Genomic DNA, 22158 nt, shown 5'->3' on the forward strand with positions numbered 1-22158 from the left:
CTGAAACTATCGTGCATTTCAAACAACTCAACCCCTTTGTTCCTTGTTCATTTGCAGACACTCCAGTACGACCCGGCTGGGTGGGAGAGAGAGAGATTTCCTGCCCAACCTCGCAGGCCATCCCGCCGACTGGAGGTCAACCCAATTGGGTTATCACAGGGCGGGGTTCCATTCTGCTGTGTGAGAGAGGCTGTTCTGCATCAAGGACTGATAGCTGTATCTAGCACACGATAGGGGTCATCCAGCATCTACGAGACGGTACTTCCAGCATTCTTCAGGAACGGGAAGCACCAGCCGTATCTCTTTCAGTGGGAGGAAGGTCAACGGGAGCCCAACAATCTCATTGAGCATGACTGGCAGCCACCAGCGTAGTCCAAAGTTACCACATGGCTTTGGAACAACTCAGGGATGGTCTTTTCCACCCAGGATGGGGATAGTGTGATGAAGCTGTAGGACAGCTTGTAAGGGAAGATATCACTAAATCATGAACTAATTGCTCACACCTGTGCCTGCTTACAAGACTCTGACCAGAACTCTGAGACACTGACATAAGGCAGAGCCAAGAGTGCAGGCAGGTCTTGGCAGGGGAGCTGTGCTTTGATGAACGCTGGACTTGCAGATACTTGCAAAGTCTACATTGCACTCACCTTAACAGAGGGAGGTTTTGGCCAGTTCTCCTTAACCGTTCGGACAAGAAAGAAAAAAAGAAAAGGAAAAAAATCTTTCTTTCTTGTCTGAAGGACAAGTTTCAGAAAAAGTTCATGTCAAGCCCTGCAGATAATTCCACCATGGGTAACTGGCTATAAGAACTGTGCCGATAGACAAGGGGCAATGAAATGTGGTATGTAAACCTTAAGTATATCCTTAGTAGCTGTGTGAATATAAAGTCACTGCAACCTTAGATGGCTGCACCAGACCAAATGGTGGCACTATAGATCTCATCGTCACCAGTGCCACAATATTATACTGTATTAGAGCAATAATTATTGATCAAGTGGACTTTGTCTCATGCAATAAATTATGTCAAATATTGTGTTTAGTATATCTGTACAATCACATATCGTTGCCCGTGTTATGTTGTCTGAACGTAGGGAAAAGTGGATCTTTTATTCTGTAAAATCCTGCCTTGCCGCTTGCACAGTCAGCGTATTACAGCTGTGAGAGTGTATTGAAGTATTTTGGAACGCTAATGTGGAGTGAACCAACAGATTTAAATCAACATGGTAATGCTTTCACTGACTGTACATAAAGGAAGATAGTTCCTACATCACATCATTTGTTATCCAACTGATCTTTTGTCCTTTCTGTCATCTTGTGAAACCCGTTCATTGCTGCTCTCAGGTATATTTTTTTCGGTCTAATGTCCATATTGTTTTCCCCTTTGAATATTGTTCTGTTTCTCTTGAACAATGTCTAATTTGTCATTTCTCTGCTGGTCAGGGAGATTGATTTACAATTGGTCCATCTCTCTGTTGGTAATAAGTAACTCAGTTGTGAGCAAGTTCTTGTTGGCGAGGCTCCCTGTGCGTTGTCAGCATTTGATGGTGCGCCAGTCTATCAATCTCTCCAGTGTTAGGTCCAGTGTTGGGTCAAGGAAGGTGGGCCTCGACGGCGGTGTGGTCACCTGCTAATGAGAGTGGCCAGTAGGGGGAGCAGTGCTGCTGTAAGGGGGGCAGAGAGGCCTGCTGTTCCTCCACACTCCATGGCATTCTCCTGCATCAGACACAGGAGTTTCAGACCATAGAAATGAATTAATACATACAATACATTGTTTAGACAATATACAGATGGTCACATATGCTTAATTTCATGATATTAAACACTCAAAGAGGCATTCATGTACTTTCCGTGTATCTACACACTGCGTACCTCAGGGTGAAAAGGATGACACGTTTCTGGCCGCTTTCTGTCTTTCTGAAACTTCAGCCTATCACATTTCAGAGACTCATTGTGTGCAGAGGGGTTAAAGGATAGAAATACTGATGATGAACCACACCACACACATTTAACTGATAGTGTGGTGACTGTTTCTGCAACATCATTCTAGCATGATGAGAAAACCAAACCGTAATGCATGCTTCATAAATAGCTACATGTATGAGAAATGTATTAATACCTCTGACAATGAAGCTTATGCACATTCTCAGAACACTAAAGTCTAAGTTCAGAGTTCACTTACAAAACATTTATATTAAAAAAATACTCCAAAGCTTTGTACTAACAATACTACACTCCAACACCTCAAACTTATTGAGGGTTAGTAAAGGATATACATGATCTCGATGGGATCCATGGAAACCAGGGGGGCAGAGCTGCAGTCACACTTGTTGTCCACGACGACCATGAAGAGATTACTGCTGGGAATCTGCTGAATTACAAACGATCTGAGGAGTAAGATAGAGAAAGAGAGATTTGAGTGGATGCTTTTAACATAAGGCTAGGTCCCTATTTTCTCCACTTCCTGTCTGACTGATGTGCCCATGTTAAACTGCCTGTTGTTCAGGCCCTGAAACCAGAATACGCATATAATTGTACCATTGATAAGAAGACACTTTGACGTTTGTAGAAAAGTTAAAATAATGACAATAGACATGGTTGGGGGGGGGGCATGCTCTTACAATGGAATGTAGGGAAATAATTACATCTAGCTCCCATTATGCAATTCCTATGGCTTCCACTGGGTGTCAGTAGTCTTTGTTTCAGACTTTCTTCTAAAACGAGTAAGAAAAATTAGTTTTACTACAGGGACACCGACTTGGAAATTTGTGTATGCGCACGATGACACGCACATGCTAATATCGTTTTCGTATTGAACATAATTCTTTCCGTATGAAATATTATAGCTTAATTACATTTGATGGCATCTTTGAATCGAAACATTTTGACTTGTTGAAACAAAGTTTAGGGGTAGATTTTCAGATTCCTATCTTGGCATGTTGAACGAGTGGATTACTCAAATCGATGGCGGAAACAAAAGACTTCTTGGGATATAAAGAAGGATTTTAATCTAACAAAACGACACTAGATGTTATAGCTGGGGACCTTTTGGATGACAAATCAGGGTAAGATTTTCAGAAAGTATGTGAATATTTCATTTGTGAATTTATGAAACCTGTGCCGGTGGAGAAATATTTGGATGTGGGGCGCAGTCCTCAAACAATCATATGACATGCTTTCGCTGTAAAGCCTACTGTAAATCAGACACTGCAGTTAGATTAACAAGTATTTAAGCTTTCAACCGATATAAGACGCTTGTGTTTACCTAAATGTTTAATATCCATAATTGTTATGATTATTTATTTGAATTGCGCGTCCTCCAGTTTCACCGGAAGTTGCGCTAGCTAAATGCCTATCCCAGAACTAACGCATGAAATTACCCTGTATTGTATATACACCTTCAACACACAGGCTAAGTGAGTTTATCGGTGCCTAATACAGAGATAAGGTAACTGTGTTACAAGTACCTGGCACACCCCTCACAGTCGATGTTTCCCGTGGTCTCTTTGATGGTACGCTCAGAGACGAATGCAGGGTACTCCGTGTCACATGGCACCATCATGGTCTTTCCCCTCGACCGTTGGGCTGGAAATGGGACATGTAAAATCTTAACATAATAAAAACACGAAAGACACACACCTCAAGGTATATTCTTGCACACACTGACCTTTGACTGAGAGATCAACATGCCACCAGCTGTAAAGGTTGAACTCCAGCAGGAAACTGAGGAAAACAAACATACATTGATATAATAATACAATAATATGTACTGTGGTTGATAATCAGTGCATCTCATTATTTTATCGTATCAAGGTGATTATTTTATTGTTCTCACATGACAAGTTTGGTCAGGAGCCATTTCACGATGGAGAAGGGCTGGGAGAGAAGAAATTAAATAAATAGCATTGAGGGGATGTATGTAAGTCTGATGAGTAGTTTAGGGACAGTATGTACATGTGATATTTAGGGAGAGTCCTTACATGTGACAATATTTAGGGACAGTACTTACATGTGATAGAGAGCGTGCGCTGTCACTGCTGCCAGCATACACTCTACAGAGAGCCTGGTAGTCATACAGAGTGATCCTAGAGAGAGGAGAAAATAGACCATTCATTGTTGTGTGTGTGTGTGTGTGTGTGTGTGTGTGTGTGTGTGTGTGTGTGTGTGTGTGTGTGTGTGTGTGACTAACATGATTCATCCTCTAACCTTTTGAAGGAGCCCATGAGAAGCAGCTTGTTCATAACAGCACTCTCCACCTCTCCAAAGAACAGCCCCGTCTGAGGAAGATGTTTATTTAAAGGCAAATACTAAGAACCAGGGGAGCGACAGGACACACACACATCTAGTATATAATTTATGGTACCTGAGAGTAGTCCTCTGTGACCAGAATAAATCCGTTGTTGTCAATAAGGTAACACTTGATGTCCTGTTAGAAATAAAGGAACATTAATTCAGATCTTTAAGGCATGACGTCATTTAATAATTAAATACTGAGAGGAAACAGAAAGGTGCCAGACAGTAAGTAGAACATCTGAGACATGGACCACATGCTAAGAAACAGGAAGTAGCACGAGCGAGTGACAGACAGCTACTGTCTGGTCTTACCTCATTATCACAGCTAATGGTGCACTTCCCATCCAGAGCAGCACACTGGATCAAATCAATAAGATTAATAAATGATTAGAATAATCCATAAAGCATGTCTCACAGCACTGGATATTGTGTGTGTGTGTCTACCTGTCTACTAGCGGTCCAGAACTTCCTTTGAAAGAAATCCAGCTTCATCTGAATCCCAACGGCTATAGTGGGTTTTAACAAAAACAAACAGAACAGTCAGCACACTGTACATCTAGAAGAGGATTTAGAGTTTCTTCATATGTCTTCAAAGGGTTTTTATATAGTTTAAAACATTACAGTTACAAGCTGACATAGAGGTACAGTAGCCCTCTATGTCAGGGAGAAGTTAGGGTCTTTTTCAGGGAGCTTACAGGCAACAATAGGTGACTTCCTGTCATCCAGCAGTTGTATGGCAGTGCTGGCCAAAACCACACTCTTATTCTCATTTCCTGGCGTAAAACAGGAACACAGAAGCACAGATAAGCCTCAATCAACAAATGTTGTGTAAATGGAAAATTCCTACTATTTCAAAAGAATATATAAAATACACTATATATTCCATTCCACCCTCAGCACCTCAGCATAATCACAGCTGGAAAACCAAGTCAGAAACAAAAGGGAATACTCCTTTTCTAGCCTAAAGATGGCGCCATACCCACAGCAATAGCAAACCACAGTACTCCACTCAGTGATGGAATCCCATCAGTAGCCTACAACCAGGATGTTTGAAGTGATTCTGATAGAGTGATGTGTTCTTATGAAAAATAAACAGTTCTGGTACTAGCACTACAGAACCTCTGGGGACAGGGATTGTTGGAGGAGGTTATAGTATTAAACGGGGGAGGTGATAGTAAAGTAGGGATATTTTACAGACTAAGGGATGAGAGCAGTTAGAGGAAGGTAGAGGCTGGTAGACAACAGGGAACAGTGTGATCCTGATCCCCTCTTTCCCTCAGTGGGAAGAAAGTGGGGCACATTAAAACAAAAATAATAATAAAAAAAATGACAGACAGCAGTGAGAGATGAGCTGTACAACACAACCCAGCTTCTCTAATATACAGTAGCTCACTCTCCCTAACTTGTAATTGAGTGTCATCTGTAGCCCTTTTCCCCACACCCCACTCAATAGATCTCTTTAGTTAACCATGTGTACTGTATCTCTGATAGGTTACCATGACGATTCACTGTATCTGTGTCTCTGATAAAGGGTGTAGTTTGCCTCTCTGTGTGAACTATGGTAAAAATAAATATTTAAATCCACATTTTCCAAAAGTCACTCCCTAGTCCCATACTCTGTAGTTGTCGCCATGCAAGATCTGAGACAGCGTGATCTCAGCTGGCAACGAACCTTTGGCTTGAGGGTGTGTGAGGGCTCAGACGGGTCAAGTGGTCCGACTGCGCCCTCTGCTGGAGGTGGGCTGCAGCACAGCCACTACTGATGTGCTCACCTGGGGACAATTGACTGAGTATTGTTTGTGCTCTCTAAAGGCCTGACTGAAGGGGCAGAGGGGGAGAGTGATGATGAGCCAGAGACTATGGTGAATTCCAGGACAGTAGGATGTCCTGTTAATGGTTTGGCTCAAGCTGTTGGATTGGCGTTTGGTACCAACTGTTAGTTTTTACGGTCCCGGGGAGAGTTGAAAGAACACAGAATTACAGTTTCCTTTTTTTGTTGAAGTCACGTCTCTACGTCTCATTTCGTGCTGTCCCGCCTAGGATTTTGTCAGTGAAAATGTACGGCCTTTCACAGGTGACATGGTGTGAATTCGGTAAACTCTGGAAAAGTTGGATTTAAACGTTTATTTTCACAGAGTGGATAGTCCGTAAAAACTGGTAGGGCATTCCGGGTTATAGATTTGCCTTCGGTGACAGGAAAAGTTGATCGGAAATAGATAAACATTTACCAGGCTTCTGGTTTTCGGGGTTCACGATGTCGCCTTCAGCTACGGGAGACCAGATTAATGTGTGCATGTCTCCCAGAGTGACGAGGCTAACTACACCCTATATCAGTGACACAAATACAATGAATCTTGTATTTGCTGAATGTCTACGGTAACCCAGAAATACAGTAGACAGGGTTAACTAAAGAGATCTATTGAGTGGGGTGTGGGGGAAAATAGGCTACAGATGACACTCAATTACAAATAAGGGAGAGTGAGCTACTGTATATTAGAGAAACTAAGTATAAGTAAGTAGTAAGTAAAATGAAGTTGTATTTCAAAGACAACATAATTGAAATACAGTGCAAGTAAATGATGGTGTAGTAGTGAAGGTGTGTTTAAGGTGAGGGGATTCTGGACATAGAGTAAAGGTACGTTTTGTGTAAGTGTCTCCATACCTCCAAAGGGGATCGAGTAGACAAAGGTGCCGGGAACCTGCTCTGCTGCTCTCTTGTACCACAGAGGGAAGTGGTCAGCGTTGAAGACCCCCTCCTTATCCTCTGCCGTCAGGAAGTCTCTGAGACAGGAGGACATGAAGGAGTCAGAGGAGAGACTACAAGTCACTGGTACATTGCTTTGTCTCAGTTGTTGCACTGATTGGCCAGATGCTCAGTATCGTACTCACTGATTGGATAGGTGCTCTGGGACAACAAACAGGCTGGTTCTAGAGAGGCCAGTGCGTGTGCCTAGGTAAGCAATCTCCACTCCTTTGTCTGAGTTCCTGTTGGGGTGAAGCAAGCAAACAAACAAAACGAGAGTAATTACATTCAGCACATTAATAACGATACCACAGAGTAGAGAGGATTGTGGGAAGAGGCGGAAACCACAAGGGTGATCAAAGCAGAGAGACCTAGTGACACGCTGATGTCGTTGATGTTTTGAACTGTTTAACGACGACCACCAACCCCGCAAAGAGCTGTGAGAGCAACAGAGGGAGGCGTGTTGCATAAAGGAGTTGAGGAGGAGTTAGTTCAAGTTCAGGAGTTCATAGGCTAGACTCACTCGGACTTGTTGAGGGCCAGGCCGGTCCAGTATGCCTCCAGTGGGGCTGTGACCACAGCATCAAACAACACCTCCTGGATCAGCTCCCTGTCACCTACAGCAGAGAGGGAGTGGTTCAGTCCTGGAAACACACTACCAAGTCCTCTACAGACAGGACATAGGATATATGGTTAGGGTTAAGGCTAGGGTTGGAGCGAGGGTTAGGGTTACAGCTAGGTTATATGACTTCCCAGGATGTATAATGAAACCCCAGTAGCCTATAGATCCCAGTGTGGTGTTACTTACATTTGATGTGTGGCTTGCGTCCAGTCAGGTAGAGTTTAATGGCCTGGATCTGGGAGAGGGAGCGGTGCTCATGGTGCTCATCTGTGTTGCAATACGTCCTGTCAAATTAATAGGTAGACACACACCCAAAACACTTGAGGAGCTGACCAACAGAAACTAAACTAAATTATAGATAGAAAAATATAGAAAGTGGCACACTATTTCAGGCAAATAACCCATGTTGCTGCGTTTCAGCTGAACAGAACATAGCCAGACATGCTGTTATATCACATGGCTCAACATAACATGCCTACTAAGAGAAACAGGATGCGTTCATGTAATTTCACTACATCTACTCAGGTTTCAGAGCACTCTTGACTGAGTGTACCAGAGTGCAGAATAACTGATGAATTTACGAACGCGCAAACACTCGTTGAATATGACAGGTCTCAGTAAGTGACGGCAAATAAACATAATTCAATTATTGCCAGCAGCACAGCTACAGTCACCAATGCTCTAGATAACATGAAAGCAGCCTAACCAGCTCTGCTTGGGCGAGTAAAATGGTCAGAGTGATGTGTTCTCTCATTTGTGTCTGGAAGTAGCTAGCTAGCAAGCTAGCAAGATTTAGCCAGTGAGCTTGGGTGCTTGACAGCCTTTGAGGTCAGAACGCTCGGATCAACCCTACTCCTCGGCCAGAGCGTCCAATGTGCACTCCGAGAGCAAAACACTGAATTTACCAAAAGACAATCTTACAAAGCTCTTAATTTACAAAAGTCCAAAGCGAACACTGAGCGCACTCTGGCATTCCAGAGTGAATTTACGAACACACCCACAGAAAGCAATAACCTATATAATGCTTGACTGACCTATCCCAAGCTCATAATCCCCCACATCACCCAAAACCCCCTGCATTACCATTCATCTGCCAGCGCAACATCTGGCTGTTCCAGGTCAAGGAGCCCTGCAAAACACATGAACATCCGATAAGTGACGCTTCAACAGGGCCAGGCTGAGTGCCCTGATATATGGACTTAAGAACAGGCAGACCACAGGTACAGAATATCCATAAACGTCTATGAAACTGATGAAGCTCTCATAGTTCGTTGAGTGAGTGAGTGAGTGGCTCTTACCTGCTTCCACTGAGACGTTTCCTCTGAAGAAGAATTTGCCATGGCCTCTAGACAAAGCCACTCCGACACTGAACACAGAAACACACAGCAGGGTGAGCAGCAGAGAGAAGTCAACAGTTACACTCTTAGGGCTGGTTTCCCAAACACAGAATAAAGCCTAGTCCTGGACTAAAAATAATATTCAGTGGGGATTCTCCACTGTGGCACAGCAGTCTAAGGCACTGCATCTCTGTGCTAGAGGCATCACTACAGACCCTGGTTTGATTCCAGGCTGTATCACAACCAGTTGGGATTGGGAGTCCCATTGGGTGGCGCACAATTGGCCCAGCATCATCCAGGTTTTATTTTTATTTTTTATTTTACTAGGCAAGTCAGTTAACAACAAATTCTTATTTTCAATGATGGCCTAGGAACAGTGGGTTAACTGGTTTGGCAAATAAGAATTCTTTCTTAACTGACTTTCCTAGTTAAATAAAACTGCTTTTCAGTCTAGGACTAGGCCACAGGAGGTTGGTGGCATAATAAATTGGGAGAATTGGCTTGTGGTAAGAATAGGTGGAATGGTATCAAATACATAAAACACAAGGTTTCCATGTGGTTTCCATGTGTTTGATGCCATTCCATTTGCGCCACTCCAGCCATTATTACAAGCCTTCCTCCCCTCAGCAGCCTCCACTGGACTAGGCGTCATCTGTGTCTGGGAAATGGGCCCACAGAGACACATTACACACTCACTGAACCAGCCATCGTGTCAACTCTCAGGACATCAGAGTATTGGATCAAGATTTATGGATGAATCAATGAATGTGCTGAAAAACTAAAGTAGTGTGTGTACCCTACTCTCAAAGCATCTCCCCTTACCTGAAGGGAGTTCCCTTGACTTCAGTGTAGAAATAGTCATTGTGCATCTTCAGGAGTCTTTTCTGAAAGCACATAGAGAAGCATGGAGAATGACGAGTCATCCAGTGGATCTCATTAAAAGATGAAGTCCGTGCCCCTGCGGAAATCGAATTAGCATAATCAAAGAATCCCCATAAAAAAACTGTCTGTTTACGCTAGAGACTTCTGTTTTGAATGGGCTACCCGGTGTCGGCCTTCCGAATCTGCGGTGGAAGGTGGCAGAGCTACAGCGGTGTTTGTCGGACCAGGAAACATCCCGCAAATCGGACTTCTCATGAAAACGTCTGTAGCGTCCGAAGATGAGATTCTCACAAACACGATGATGACGTTCTCCGTTTTGCTCTACGACCCCCACAAGCGTCAGTCGGCACCACCGATCTGCCAACTTCTTGTCGGTAGCGTGTGAAAGGTTTAGCCTACACACTAATACAAGGTTTGCCAAACTCTGTCCTTGGGACCCATGTACGAACACTTACATGCTGGTTGTTTTGCTCTAGGAAACCCACCCCATAAGCCTCGTCTCAATGTAGCCCGGTACCAGTTTAAAAAATAAATGGAAGCATATATGGAAGTAGTTTAGAACATTAAAAAGTGGTTCAATTTGGTTAAAACCTTCTTTCTTTTTTAAAGGATTTCCTGATCTTTCGTAGATCTCTCAGATATAGGACTTACACTGCAAAACATAGTTAATTTTTATTTATTTTTGGGGATATCTGTTTTGCAATGTATGCAATGTGTTCCTATAGCATTAAGCCCACATTTGATTAAATAACTTTTATTGCAACTTTTTTTTAGGGGTCCTAAAATTCTAAATCAAATAGCTAAATGATCCTTGGTTTGGCTTTCTTAAAACAATTCCATATGTTAACCCATTCCCGGGCCCATAGACCTTAGGGGGTTCAAAAAGGAGAGTGTAATCTTTTCTTTAATTGTCAGAATTTAATCTCCAGTCTCACCCCTTTGTCCACTGTCTTCTTCACCTCCATGGAGAATGTCCCAGTCTTCCTGTTGACCATGGCATTACGCAGCTGTAACATAAGAACAGGATATTTATCAGGATGCAAAGAGTCAATGCTGTCTTAGAGTATACAGCGGCAGGGTAGCCTAGTGGTTAGAGCGTTGGACTAGTAACCGGAAGGTTGCAAGTTCAAGCTGAAAAGGTACAAATCTGTTGTTCTGCCCCTGAGCGGGCAGTGTTCCGTCATTGAAAATAAGAATTTGTTCTTTAACTGACTTGCCTAGTTAAATAAAGATACAAAAATAAAAACTCCCTGGAAAACAGTGGCAATTCTTACTGAGTGGACGTTCCAGGTTATTTAAATAAATAGGGATACCTCAGGATTTTGTCTATGAAGCTCTTTATCTACTTTCCTAAGAGTCAGATGAACTTGTGGATAACATTTGTATGTCTCTGCGTGCAGTTTGAAGAATGTTGTTAACTAGCAATTGCGCAATTGCTAACCAGCGTTAGCACAATGACTGGAAGTCTAAGGTGAATGATAGCATGCTAGTAGATACCATAGACCTCCAGTCCTTGCACTAACGCTACAGTAGTTCGCATTGGCTCACGAAACTACCTCTAACTTCCTTCATACTGGATGCAGAAACATAAAAATGGTATCCATGAGCTCATCTGACTCTGGGGAAGTTATCCCGAAGTATCCCTTTAAGTATAGTAAAGGCAGTAGTAGTTTAACAGGAGTGTGTGTCAATTGTTTTGTTACGTCATGATTTAGACGTACAAAGTCATCCTTGTCCTCCCACTCCACTTCTGACAGGTCCACACTGCTGTAGTTGGGTTTCCTCCTCTTCTGGCCCTCCTGGTACTGAGGCACAGAGGAAACACACATTTGATGGGAACAGTTGAGGAAGTCTAGATTTCGTTGTGGGTGGTTTGGGTGCACAGCTAAGTTAAGAGTGAACTTCGTTCACACAGTCTTGCTCAAAACCAGAACAATCCTAGCCAGGTTAAGCAGTCTGACCGCTGAGATCAGGCTGGTTCCACCAGGCTAGAACTCCCCAAAATGCAATCCCAAATTGATCAGTTCAATCAACAACCAATCACATAAACATGTCCGGTCCCACACACAAAGTCCAGTAGGGTCTAGTACAGCCTCAAAAGAGACAACCACAGTCACAGCACAGATAAACACACACTTACAGTACATAGAAAACCAACACATTCTAAAACACATATACACACACAAACACACACAATGTCACAGAGAGGTACTAACATCACATAGACACTGTTACACACAGATCCACTAGCACCAGTTTCCAGTGGAACCCATGCAGGGTCCCAGAGAGAGAGTGAGTGTCTGTGGTCTAGTCTCTGTATGGTACAGTTACAGGACAGGAGGGTTACCTCTGGGTTAGTGTTAGCTCAGTTAGCCAGGGCCAGCCAGCCCTACAGTAGTAGCAATGGCCTGTATCCCTCCCTGCATGCATACATCAAAGGAAAAGGTGGGCATTACAGATTGAGTCTCTCCAAACTTCCTCGGTAATACACACTCACACTGTTTACGTGTATGTGGTCAACATAGTCTGTCATGTAACAGAAAAGGACCCTTTCTGTTTTTCAAAACACAGGCATTCAGTGTCTGTATTTAAACTATTTATTTAAAGAGATTCTCCGGTACTTTTTCTATACTTTACTTTTTAGCCAGTAGTTCTGAAAGTAGTGCTCACGAGCAAAAAGTTGTCTGAGAAAATGGTGTACTATGTCACATACAGTGCATTCGGAAAGTATTCAGACTCTTTGACTTTTCCAAATTTTGTTAGGTTACAGCCTAATTCTAAAATAGGTAAATAAAAATCCTCATCAATTTACATGCAATACCCTATAATGACAAAGTGAAAACAGTTTTGGGGGATTTTTTTAAATTCTCTATTTTGGTTTGGCCAGGGTGTGACTAGGGTTGGAATTCTAGTTTCTTTAGTTCTATGTTTTCTATATCTTTGTGTTTGGCTGGGTGTGGTTCTCAATCAGAGGCAGCTGTCTATCATTGTCTCTGAATGGGAATCATACTTAGACAGCTTTTTCCCATCTGTGTTTTGTGGGTAGTTGTTTTCTGTTTCTGCACCTGACAGAACTGTTCGTTTTTTCTCTTTGTTATTTTGTTCTAGTGTTCAGATTTGAATAAACATCATGAACACGTACCACGCTGCGCTTTGGTCCACTCCCTCTTCTTCAGACGAGCGTTACAGAACTATCCACCACCAATGGACCAAGCAGCGTGGTAAGGAGGAGCAGCGTGTAATGGACTCCTGGACATGGGAAGAAATCCTGGAAGGGAAAGGACCCTGGAGGCAGGCTGGGGAGTATCGCCGAACTGGGAATAGGGTGAGCATCCAGCCAGGAAGGTTTGTGCCAGCCCTGCTCTCCAGACCTCCAGTACATCTCTACAGCCCAGGACATCCTGCGTCGGCTCTGCACACTGTGTCTCCAGTGCATCTGCACAGCCCAGTGCGTCCTGTGCCTGCGCCCCGCACGTGCCGGGCCAAAGTCACCATCCAGCCAGGACAGGTTGTGCAGGGTCTTAGCTCAAGATCTCCAGTGCGCCTCCACGGCCCAGTGTATCCAGTGCCTCTGCCTAGGACAGGGCCTCCTGTATGTCTCCCCAGCCAGGTGAGCCCTGTGGCAGCTCCACATACCAGACTGCCCATAAGTCTCCTCCATCCAGTGATGGTCCATGGCAAGAAGCCTCCAGTGATGATCCATGGCACGAAGCCTCCAGTGATGATCTATGGCACGAAGCCTCCAGTGATGATCCATGGCACGAAGCCTCCAGTGATGATCCATGGCACGAAGCCTCCAGTGATGATCCATGGCACGAAGCCTCCAGTGATGATCCATGGCAAGAAGCCTCCAGTGATGATCCATGGCACAAAGCCTCCAGTGATGATCCATGGCAGGAAGCCTCCATTGATGATCCAGCGATGATCCATGGCACGAAGTCTCCAGTGATGATCCATGGCACGAAGCCTCCAGTGAATATCCATGGCAAGAAGCCTCCAGTGATGATCCATGGCACAAAGCCTCCAGTGATGATCCATGGCAAGAAGCCTCCAGCGATGATCCATGGCACGAAGTCTCCAGTGATGCATGGCACAAAGCCTCCTGTTATGATACATGGCAAGAAGCCTCCAGTGATGATCCAGCGATGATCCATGGCACGAAGTCTCCAGTGATGATCCATGGCACAAAGCCTCCTGTTATGATACATGGCAAGAAGCTTCCTGTTATGATACATGGCAAGAAGCCTCCAGTGGTGAGACATGGCACAAAGCCTCCAGCGCCGCCCTCCAGTCCGGAGCCTCCAGCGCCGCCCTCCAGTCCGGAGCCTCCAGCGATGCCCTCCAGGCCAGAGCCACCAGCGACAGCCTCCAGTCCGGAGCCCTGGCCATAGAGGGGGTTTTATTCTCTATTTTGGTTAGGCTAGGGTGTAACTAGGGTGGGCATTCTAGTTTCTTTAGTTCTATGTTTTCTATTTCGTTGTGTTTGGTTCTCAATCAGAGGCAGCTGTCTATCATTGTCTCTGAGAATCATACTTAGGCAGCTTTTTCCCACCTGTGTTTTGTGGGTAGTTGTTTTCTGTTTTGTTTTTCTGCACCTGACAGAACTGTTCATGGTCATTTTTGTTCTAGTGTTCAGATTTGAATAAACATCATGAACATGTACCAAGCTGCCCTTTGGTCCACTCCCTCTTCTTCAGACGAGCGTTACAGATCATCTTTGAGATGTTTCTACAACTTGATAGGAGTCCACCAAAGGTAAATTAGATTAATTGGACATGATTTGGAAAGGCACACACCTGTCTATATAAGGTTCCACGGTTGACAGTGCATGTCAGAGCAAAAACCAAGCCATGAGGTCGAAAGAAGTGTCTGTAGAGCCCCCGGGACAGGATTGTGTCCCAAAAAAATTCTGTAGCATTGAAGGTCCCCAAGAACACAGCGGCCTCCATCGTTTTTAATTGGAAGAAGTTTGGAAACACCAATACTCTTCCTATAGCTGGCCGCCGGACAAACCGAGCAATCAGGGGAGATGGGCCTTAGTCAGGGAGCTGACCAAGAACCCGATGGTCAGAGAGCTCAAGAGTTCCTCTGTGAAGATGGGAGAACCTTCCAGAAGGACAACCATCTCTGCAGCACTCCACCAATCAAGCTTTTATGGTAAGTGGCCAGACGGAAGCCACACCTCAGTAAAAGGCACGACAGTCTGCTTGGAGTTTGCCAAAAGGGCCCCTAAAGGACTCTCAGACCATGAGAAACAAGATTCTCTGGTTGGATGAAAACAAGATTGAACTCTTTGGCCTTAATGCCAAGCGTTACGTCTGGAGGAAACCTTGCACCATCCTTATGGTGAAGCATGGTGGTGGCAGCATCATCATGCAGTGGGGATGTCTTTCAGCAGCAGGGCCTTGGAGACTTGCCAGGATCGAGGGAAAGATGAATGGAGCAAAGTGCAGAGAGATCCTTGATGAAAACCTGTTCCGGAGCGCTCAGGACCTCAGACGGGGGCAAAGGTCTACCTTCCAACAGGACAACGACCCTAAGAACACAGCCAAGACAACGCAGGAGTTGATTCGGGACAGGTCTCTGAATGTCCTTGAGTGGCCTAGCCAGATCCTGGACTTGAACCTCATCTCTGGAGAGACCTGAAAATAGCTGTGCAATGACACTCCCCATCCAAGCTGACAGAGCTTTGGAGGATCTGCAGAGAAGAATGGGAGAAACTCCACAAATACAGGTGTGCCAAGCTTGTAGCGTCATACCCAAGAAGACTAAAGGTGCTTCAACAAAGTATTGAGTAAAGGGTCTGAATACCTATGTAAATGTGATATTTCTGTTTTGTTTTTTTAGAGATGTGCAAAGATTTCTACAAACGTGTTTTTTGCTTTGTCGTTATGGGCTATTGTGGATAGATTGAGAACTTTAAAAAAATCCATTTTAGAATAAGTCTGTAACGTAACAAAATGTGGAAAGGTCAAGGGGTCTGAATACTTTCCTAATGCACCATATGTACACATACGGTACATGCAACATGGCACTGTGCTCTCTCTCTCTCTAGCTCTGCTGTGTGTGCATCGTGTAAGACAGTAATTCTGCTCATAGATTATGCATGTATGAACTACACACTGACACATCCGGCCCAAAGCAGGAAATAGTCGTTCAGTAGTCACCAAAGTTCCAGAGAATGTCTTTAAAGGTCCAATGCAGCCATTTGTATCTCAATATCAAATGTCTGGGTAACAATGAAGTACCTTATTGTGATTGTTTTCAATTAAAATGTTTTAAAAAATGTTTTTAAAATAATTTTGCTAGGACTCTCTGGGAGGAGTTTGGGTGGGGAGGGGAAAACTGCAATGTACTGTAGCTGTTTAACCACTCCAAAGATTAGTATGTGTAAAGGCTTTTTGGGTTAGGGTTAGTGCATTGTGGCAAGGCTTGGGTTAGGGACAGGGGTAGGGTCGCAAAATTCAGGCAACTTTCCCAGAATTCCCAGGTTTTCCAGAAATCCTGCTTCGACGATGCCCGGTATAAGGAGGGGATAAGCAGGAAATCCTGAATCCTCTAACCATTATTTCTGAGGAAACCTTTGATTTTACAACCCTAGGCAGGGGACATAGTGTATGAGTGTGTTTAAAAGACAGTGTGTTACCAGTGGCCTCAGGTCCGGATGGGTCAGGATGTAGCCGTTGTTTGTGATGGCAAAGGCGTAACCGTGGATACCCAGCTGAAGGAATAAAAACAATATATAGAGTAGAAGCATGGCTGATTAATTAGGGCCGATTTCAAGTTTTCATAATAATCTGTCATCTGCATTTTTGGCATTTTTATTTAAAAAACAATCAATCTTAACATAATCACGAGTTAACTACATATGGTTGATGATATTACTAGTTTAACTAGCTTGTCCAGTTTTGCAAATAATCAATGTGGTGCCTGTTAATTTATCGAATCACGGCCTACTTCGCAAAAAGTGTATTTACGTAAAAGCGCTGTCGTTGCACCAATGTACCTAACCATAAACATCAATGCCTTTCTTAAAATCAATACACAAGTATATATTTTTAAACCTGCATATTTAGTTCAAAGAAATCATGTTAGCAGGCAATATTAACTAGGGAAATTGTGTGACTTCTCTTGCGTTCTGTGCAAGCAGATTCCAGGTATGTGCAGCAGTTTGGGCCACCTGGCTCGTTGCGAACTGTGTGAAGACCATTTCTTCCTAACAAAGACCGTAATTAATTTGCCAGAATTTTACATAATTATGACATAATATTGGAGGTTGTGCAATGTACCAGAAATATTTAAACTTATGAATGCCACCCGTTCGATAAAATATGGAACGGTTCCATATTTCACTGAAAGAATAAACGTTTTGTTTTCGAAAATGCTAGTTTCTGGATTTGACCATATTAATGACCTAAGGCTCATATTTCTGTGTGTTTATTATAGTATAATTAAGTCTTTGATTTGATAGAGCAGTCTGATTGAGCGGGGGTAGGCAGCAGCAAGCTCTTAAGCATTAATTCAAACAGCACTTTCCTGCGTTTGCCAGCAGCTCTACACAATGCTTGAAGCACAGTGCTGTTTATGATTTCAAGCCTATCAACTTCCGAGATTAGGCAGGCAATACTATGGTGCCTATAAGAACATCCAACATCAAAGGTATATGAAATACAAATGGTATTGAGCGAAATTGTCCTATAATTCCTATAATAACTACAACCTAAAACTTCTTAACTGGGAATATTGAAGACTCATGTTAAAAGGAACCACCAGCTTTCATATGTTATCATGTTCTGAGCAAGGAACTTAAACGTTATCTTTTTTACATGGCACATATTGCACTTTTACTTTCTTCTCCAACACTGTGGTTTTGCATTATTTAAACAGAATTGAACATGTTTCATTATTGTTTTGAGACTAAATGGATTTTTATTTATGTATTATATTAAGTTAAAATAAAAATGTTAATTCGGTATTGTTGTAACTCATTATTACAAATATTTTTTTATATATACACATATATAAATATCGGCTGATTAATGAAGTAGAGTACAGTACAACAGTAAATGACAAGGCATCTAATGGGTCATAAACATGGGTTAGTAAACCCAGTACCAGGTGTTTAGGGATGATCTTCATGAGTTCCTGAAGAGGAATGTCTGTGCCCACTACCCCTAGGAGTATACCCTGGTTCTTCTGTAGAGGAAAGAAGAGAGAAAGAGTGAGTATAACACACACAGACACACACACACACACAGACACAAAACACTTACGGTCTCGTTCTTGGTGCTGAACACAGGCATGGCCACAGTGGTCATCAGGCTTGGGCCCTTCTTGTTTCTGGACTGAGATGGAACACAGTGACAGTGACAGAAAGTGGCAAAGACCGATCTCGATTGCATTACTCCTCGCGCCCTCTTTCCTTGTCTCCTTCTCAAAACACATTGGATAAGAAAGCCAGAGGTCCCTCCCCTCTGACCTTCTCCTCCAATGGGTTTTGAGAGGGAGACGAGGAGAGAGGACACGAGGAGGTTGCAATCGAGATTTTCCAATTACTTTAACCATCAGAGGCTATTGCTACAGTATTCCATGTCTGACTGATGCTAAATGTTATCCTATTCGGTGTCAATAAAGGAATATATGCACCAATGTCCATCCCTATCAACTAGGCTTCATCACAACACATCTACAGTCCAGTAATTTCACCAAAATAAACTTCACCAAACACTGTGTCGCCAAATGCTTTACAAAAAATAGAAGTGAGTCTGCAGTGTAAATATATGGTAAATGTTGCTTGCGGGTTTGTGGTTTTACAGTAAATGCACAGTGAAGCTCCAGTTTAGAGCGATCCCCAGTGTGTGTGTGTGTGTGTGTGTCTTCATTTTGAGAGCGGGGCTGTGTTCAGCAGGATGAGAACTGACATGATTAAACACATGAGCTCACTGAAACTAGGTCTGCTATTCCCTCACCTCAGAGGCTCACGGCCACAGCTGTGAGTGCACTGTGTGTGAGGGTCATAGCCGCTGGAAGTAGAGGTGCTAAGGGTGCTCCAGCACACACTGATGAATCACAATTAAACAATAATGAATATAACAATTATAAATAAATAGTTGTAAAAATGTCATCCACCAAATTAGTGCACTCCCACCCCTAAACATCTTCCATGGTGAGTGTGCGGCTATTTGTGTATGTGTGTGTGTGCTTACATGTTTGGCTGTTGTGCGTGTTCATGTACGTGCGTACGAGAGGCAATGAACGGTTACTAGGGTGGGATCGTCTCGGCTGCTCGACAAAATGACTGATGGAGGGTCTCACCATCGACCAACCCGCTTCCCCCCAGAGCGACAGCCAAAGCCTAGTCTCACCTATACAGGTAGACCCTGGTAGAATCCCCCAGTCCATCAGAGGAGCTTAGTAAAGACACACTGGGTATACTCAGCAGTAGATACGAGAACTTTCTGGGAAACGACCTTGTGCTTAGCCCCCGTCCCCGTCCCCGTCCCCGTCCCCGTCCCCGTCCCCGTCCCCTCTCCTTCGCTCTCTCCCTCTCTCCACTCCAATGTCAGTTTTATTACGAGCTTGAGGAGATAAAAGGCAATGATCCACAGAATGATGAATGGCGATTCTCTGTGGCTGAGATACAAGAGCACACACGCCAGAGGACAATCCCCCCCCCCCAGCCCTTACCTCTGTGGCCGTGTGTGTGTGTGTGTGTGTGTGTGTGTGTGTGTGTGTGTGTGTGTGTGTGTGTGTGTGTGTGTGTGTGTGTGTGTGTGTGTGTGTGTGTGTGTGTGTGTGTGTGTGTGTGTGTGTGTGTGTGTGTGTGTGTGTGTGTGTGTGTGTGTGTGTGTACTGTGCACAATACACATACAGTAGTGGACAATCCACATACTGAGTAGAAGTAGAGCTTTACACATTACAGCAGTCTCAACTGCGGCTGCAATGCCTTAACTCCACATCAGGGGAGAAACTCACTACTCAAGGACCCTCAGCAACCAGATTACAGACAAATATCCATGGCAACCATATAACACCTCAAATAAGGTATCCATGTTATACACCATAATGGAAAATAATCCAAATGTGCACAGTAAATACTCTCTAAATGACAAGGAAATGAGAGAGAGTGAGGAAGAGAGAGCGATAGAAAGAGCATTAGAGCATTAGAGTGAGGTTTTACCTTGTGTGCCTGGGAGAGCTGCAGAAGGAGACAGCAAAAATGACAAATGAGAATTGAGCTCTCCTCCTGTACAACAGACAGACAGACAGACAGACTGCTCCTCCAGCATTTTAACATTCTAGACACAGAAGTGCAGAACATTCCAGTCAGAATTAATGAAGCTCATAATGAGGAATCAATCCTGTAGCATGAAGGGGACTGATCAGAGAGGACACGGGCGCACACACACACACACAGATGCAGGAACACACGCGCACATTCACATACACACACGCAAGCACCCTCGCACACACTCACCGATACGCAAGCATGTTCGGGCATGTATACATACTGTATGAACTCATATAGAGGGTGGAAACCAGTGTTGGAAACCAGTGTTGGGAATAGTTACTTGAAACAGCAATATATTACATATTACATTATTTTATTTTTTTTAAGTTGGGTTGCATTACGAGAGCCGCGCGCTCTACCAAGGATGTGCTACTTACTAACTCAGCTTTGATAGCTTGTTTCTCCTTTCTCCTTTTTTGATAGCTTGTTTCTCCTGGCGCTGCTTTCCTGTGCTCGTCTACAAGTGCTGCGATCTATAGGGGCTGCTTAATTAGCCGTATATACTGTTAGCCAAACATCTGTACCGATTCCCTATCTTTACGTTCAAAATCTTTCTCTCGAGCTTCTGGTTATAGACTGTACATACACGATGGACTCATAGAGATGTATAGAGGGCACACTTTCCACTAGACGCAAAATCCCTCTATGGGCTTTGCTATCACAGAAGCGATCAATGGCAAAGATGAGGGGTGCGCCCTCTATACATTTCTCTGGACAGCAGCTGTCATGACATTTCTCCAAACATCCTTTCTCCGCTCGCGGTCGAGATTGGATCATGGAAATATAAGCCCGGCAGAGATATGATTCTGAAAGCTGTTTGACAAAGTAACTGTAATAATAACACCCAATTTTAAAATGTACCGCAGTCACTTGACTTCGTTACTTTTAAAAAGTAATCCGATTACGTACACTGGTGGACATACAGTACATTATGTACATTATGTACCTTACACACAGTCACTAACTTTTTCCACTCACTATGAAACTTACAGTGCTGTCCACGTAGGCCTCCGTCCAGACCGTGTCATGCTCATGGTCGATGACTTTAGGACGACTCATAACATGAAGATACCTCATCACATTTTCCTGTACGTCAGCCAGTGTGGAGATCTGACTGAAATACCCTGAGACAACAAGCACACACACACGCAGGCACACACACACACACACACACACACACACACACACACACACACACACACACACACACACACACACACACACACACACACACACACACACACACACACACACACACACACACACACACACACACACACACACACACACACACACACACACAAACACACAAACACACAAACTGAATCACAATAAGATATTTCACAAGCATTTCCCAGTAAGTGTGTGTTACTGTGAGTATCAGAATAAGGTTAGACTAGCTGGGCTGTGTAATCCCGCAAGTCATCAGTTTTCCTGACTGTGACTTTCCCAGTCCAGAGCGTTCTCCTCTCATCCGGAGCGTGGGCACACGGGAGCCATCAGCGGCAGGCGGTCAGGGGGAAAGGCTCTGACAGGAAGAGGGATGAGGCAGGGATGCCCCCTGACCCCTCTGTGTCACTCCACTGCTGCTCCGCTCTGCACTGCTCACATCAGCAGCACAGCCACCCCCAACACCTCCAAACACACACTAAAACCTGCATATCTTCGCTCCCCACACCTCACACACTAACACCCACAATCCCCCCCTCCCCAAAACACACTCACAATCTAACACCTGCGTCTCTTCTCTTCCCTCCCCAAAACACACACACACCTCTTTTGACAAACACACACCAATAACCACAATTCCCATCTACCCGACACACACTCACACCCACCCAGACATTTACACACAGCCAAGTGTATGTGTTTCTTATGTTATAGTACGAAGGGGAGACACACCTTTATTAGCACAGGCCATCCATTTCATGTTATCAGCAAAGGCAGACTCTCGGCCAATCAGGTAAGGGAATATGCGCACCTATACGGAGAG

The 22158-nt window shown here is 44.0% G+C and overlaps 1 protein-coding gene across 1 annotated transcript in view; it reads right to left on the minus strand.

The window, feature by feature from the left end:
• Positions 1 to 337: 337 nt before the first annotated feature.
• LOC124002483 (voltage-dependent calcium channel subunit alpha-2/delta-3-like) overlaps positions 338 to 22158 on the minus strand; it is a 54720-nt gene continuing 32899 nt past the window's right edge. Inside the window, exons 12-38 of the mRNA XM_046309902.1 lie at positions 22068 to 22146; positions 21156 to 21289; positions 20055 to 20072; positions 18148 to 18219; positions 17990 to 18070; positions 16521 to 16595; positions 11596 to 11679; positions 10810 to 10881; positions 9815 to 9876; positions 8954 to 9021; positions 8739 to 8784; positions 7842 to 7939; positions 7557 to 7650; positions 7180 to 7275; positions 6953 to 7071; positions 4986 to 5063; positions 4735 to 4796; positions 4603 to 4647; positions 4361 to 4423; positions 4204 to 4274; positions 4007 to 4082; positions 3833 to 3873; positions 3665 to 3720; positions 3465 to 3582; positions 2272 to 2384; positions 1870 to 1952; positions 338 to 1713 (exon numbers count right to left, since the gene is read on the minus strand). Coding sequence (XP_046165858.1) covers positions 1621 to 1713; positions 1870 to 1952; positions 2272 to 2384; positions 3465 to 3582; positions 3665 to 3720; positions 3833 to 3873; positions 4007 to 4082; positions 4204 to 4274; positions 4361 to 4423; positions 4603 to 4647; positions 4735 to 4796; positions 4986 to 5063; positions 6953 to 7071; positions 7180 to 7275; positions 7557 to 7650; positions 7842 to 7939; positions 8739 to 8784; positions 8954 to 9021; positions 9815 to 9876; positions 10810 to 10881; positions 11596 to 11679; positions 16521 to 16595; positions 17990 to 18070; positions 18148 to 18219; positions 20055 to 20072; positions 21156 to 21289; positions 22068 to 22146 — 2097 coding nt within the window. The 3' untranslated portion in view covers positions 338 to 1620. The remainder of the gene's footprint in view (positions 1714 to 1869; positions 1953 to 2271; positions 2385 to 3464; positions 3583 to 3664; positions 3721 to 3832; positions 3874 to 4006; positions 4083 to 4203; positions 4275 to 4360; positions 4424 to 4602; positions 4648 to 4734; positions 4797 to 4985; positions 5064 to 6952; positions 7072 to 7179; positions 7276 to 7556; positions 7651 to 7841; positions 7940 to 8738; positions 8785 to 8953; positions 9022 to 9814; positions 9877 to 10809; positions 10882 to 11595; positions 11680 to 16520; positions 16596 to 17989; positions 18071 to 18147; positions 18220 to 20054; positions 20073 to 21155; positions 21290 to 22067; positions 22147 to 22158) is intronic.

Source organism: Oncorhynchus gorbuscha, linkage group LG18 (genome assembly GCF_021184085.1).
Source record: "Oncorhynchus gorbuscha isolate QuinsamMale2020 ecotype Even-year linkage group LG18, OgorEven_v1.0, whole genome shotgun sequence".
Lineage (NCBI taxonomy): Eukaryota > Metazoa > Chordata > Actinopteri > Salmoniformes > Salmonidae > Oncorhynchus > Oncorhynchus gorbuscha.